The 1,370-nt window shown below is 40.7% G+C and overlaps 1 protein-coding gene across 1 annotated transcript in view; it reads left to right on the top strand.

Moving 5' to 3' along the window:
- USP50 (ubiquitin specific peptidase 50) overlaps positions 1 to 1,370 on the top strand; it is a 35,799-nt gene that overhangs the window by 17,477 nt on the left and 16,952 nt on the right. Inside the window, exon 6 of the mRNA XM_003784351.2 lies at positions 720 to 852. Coding sequence (XP_003784399.1) covers positions 720 to 852 — 133 coding nt within the window. The remainder of the gene's footprint in view (positions 1 to 719; positions 853 to 1,370) is intronic.

Raw genomic sequence — 1,370 nt, 5'->3', positions numbered from 1 at the left:
ACCCCTATTATGAAACTAATTTATACCTTTTATATGAAAGCTATAACCTAATAACAGCCTAAGAATACGGGGAGGGGGGAATGGGTGGAGGAAGGGGGATTGGAGGGATCACTTCTGAGGTTTATCTTACAAGGGTACAAGTGAATCTAAGAGTAGAATGTGAACGTTTTAAAACAATAGCTAAGAAAATGACATGAAGGCTATGTTAACCAGTTTGCTGGAAGTGTTTCGGATTGTGTGTGAAAACCCCACACTGTACCCCAGAAGTGCATTAATGTACATAGTTACCATTCAATAAAAAAAAAAAAGATATAAGGAAAAGCTGAGCCAACTTGATCAGAATGAATACCCTTGGCTCAAGTACACTCTTCAGGAAGTTGGTGGGATTTCCACTTCCCCCAAGCTAAGCTTGCTCCTCTTTCTTTCTTTCTTTTTTTTTTTTGGCCCCAGTAGGTTCGATTTAGCTTAACTCTACATATCACCTCACTCCCTGACTCAAACTTCTGGGCCCACTCCAGTCTCAGTTTAGTGAGGCTTATGAATGTGGTGTTTCTAAATATATTTAGATATGAAAAAAGTAATTTATCTATAGGTCCATACCAAATAATTGTTCCAAGAAATTATTTTTAACTGTACTTCAAATTTGCCAAAGTATGTAGAATTCACTCATAAGTGGTTCAAAACTTACTTTGTATTTCACACATTTATTATTCCTCCAGGTTTGACATTCAGGGTATGATGAAAAGGAAGCTGAGAACAAATATTCATTACCCACTCACTAACTTGGACCTCACGTCTTACATTTGTCCAATTTTCCGGAAGCATCCTAAATACAACCTATGTGCAGTGGTGGTGAGTAAGATACTAAAACTATTAAAAGTAACACAATTTTAAAGAAAACTCTATAATTACTTGCTTGGATCTCTATTCCTTCTAGCTCTCCCTGACTTCTCCTATACCCTTCCTTTAAAAACAAAGTAGAGAGCCTGGGGGCCGGGCGCAATGGCTCAGCCTGTAATCCCAGCATTCTGGGAGGCTGAGGTGGGCAGACTGCTGGAGATCAGGCATTCTAGACCAACCTGAGCCAGAGCAAGACCCCATCTCTAAAAAATATTTGGGTACCTATAGTCCCAACTAACTAGTCAGGAGGCTGAGGCAAGAGAATCACTTGAGCCTAAGAGTTTGAGGTTGCTGTGAGCTATGATGCCATGACACTCTACTGAGGGTGACTGAGGGTGACCAAAAAAAAAAAAAGCCTGAAAACAGCCTGCTTTGTTCTAGAACACTAGAGCAATAAGAAAATAGAATATTCTGCCTCGGCGCCTGTGGCTCAAGTGGCTAGGGCGCCAGCCACATACACCTAAGGTGGC

Source organism: Otolemur garnettii, unplaced genomic scaffold, assembly GCF_000181295.1.
Source record: "Otolemur garnettii isolate 467f Iridium unplaced genomic scaffold, OtoGar3 scaffold00011, whole genome shotgun sequence".
NCBI classification, from domain to species: Eukaryota; Metazoa; Chordata; class Mammalia; order Primates; family Galagidae; genus Otolemur; species Otolemur garnettii.
This window is presented reverse-complemented; position numbering and strand designations above follow the sequence as displayed.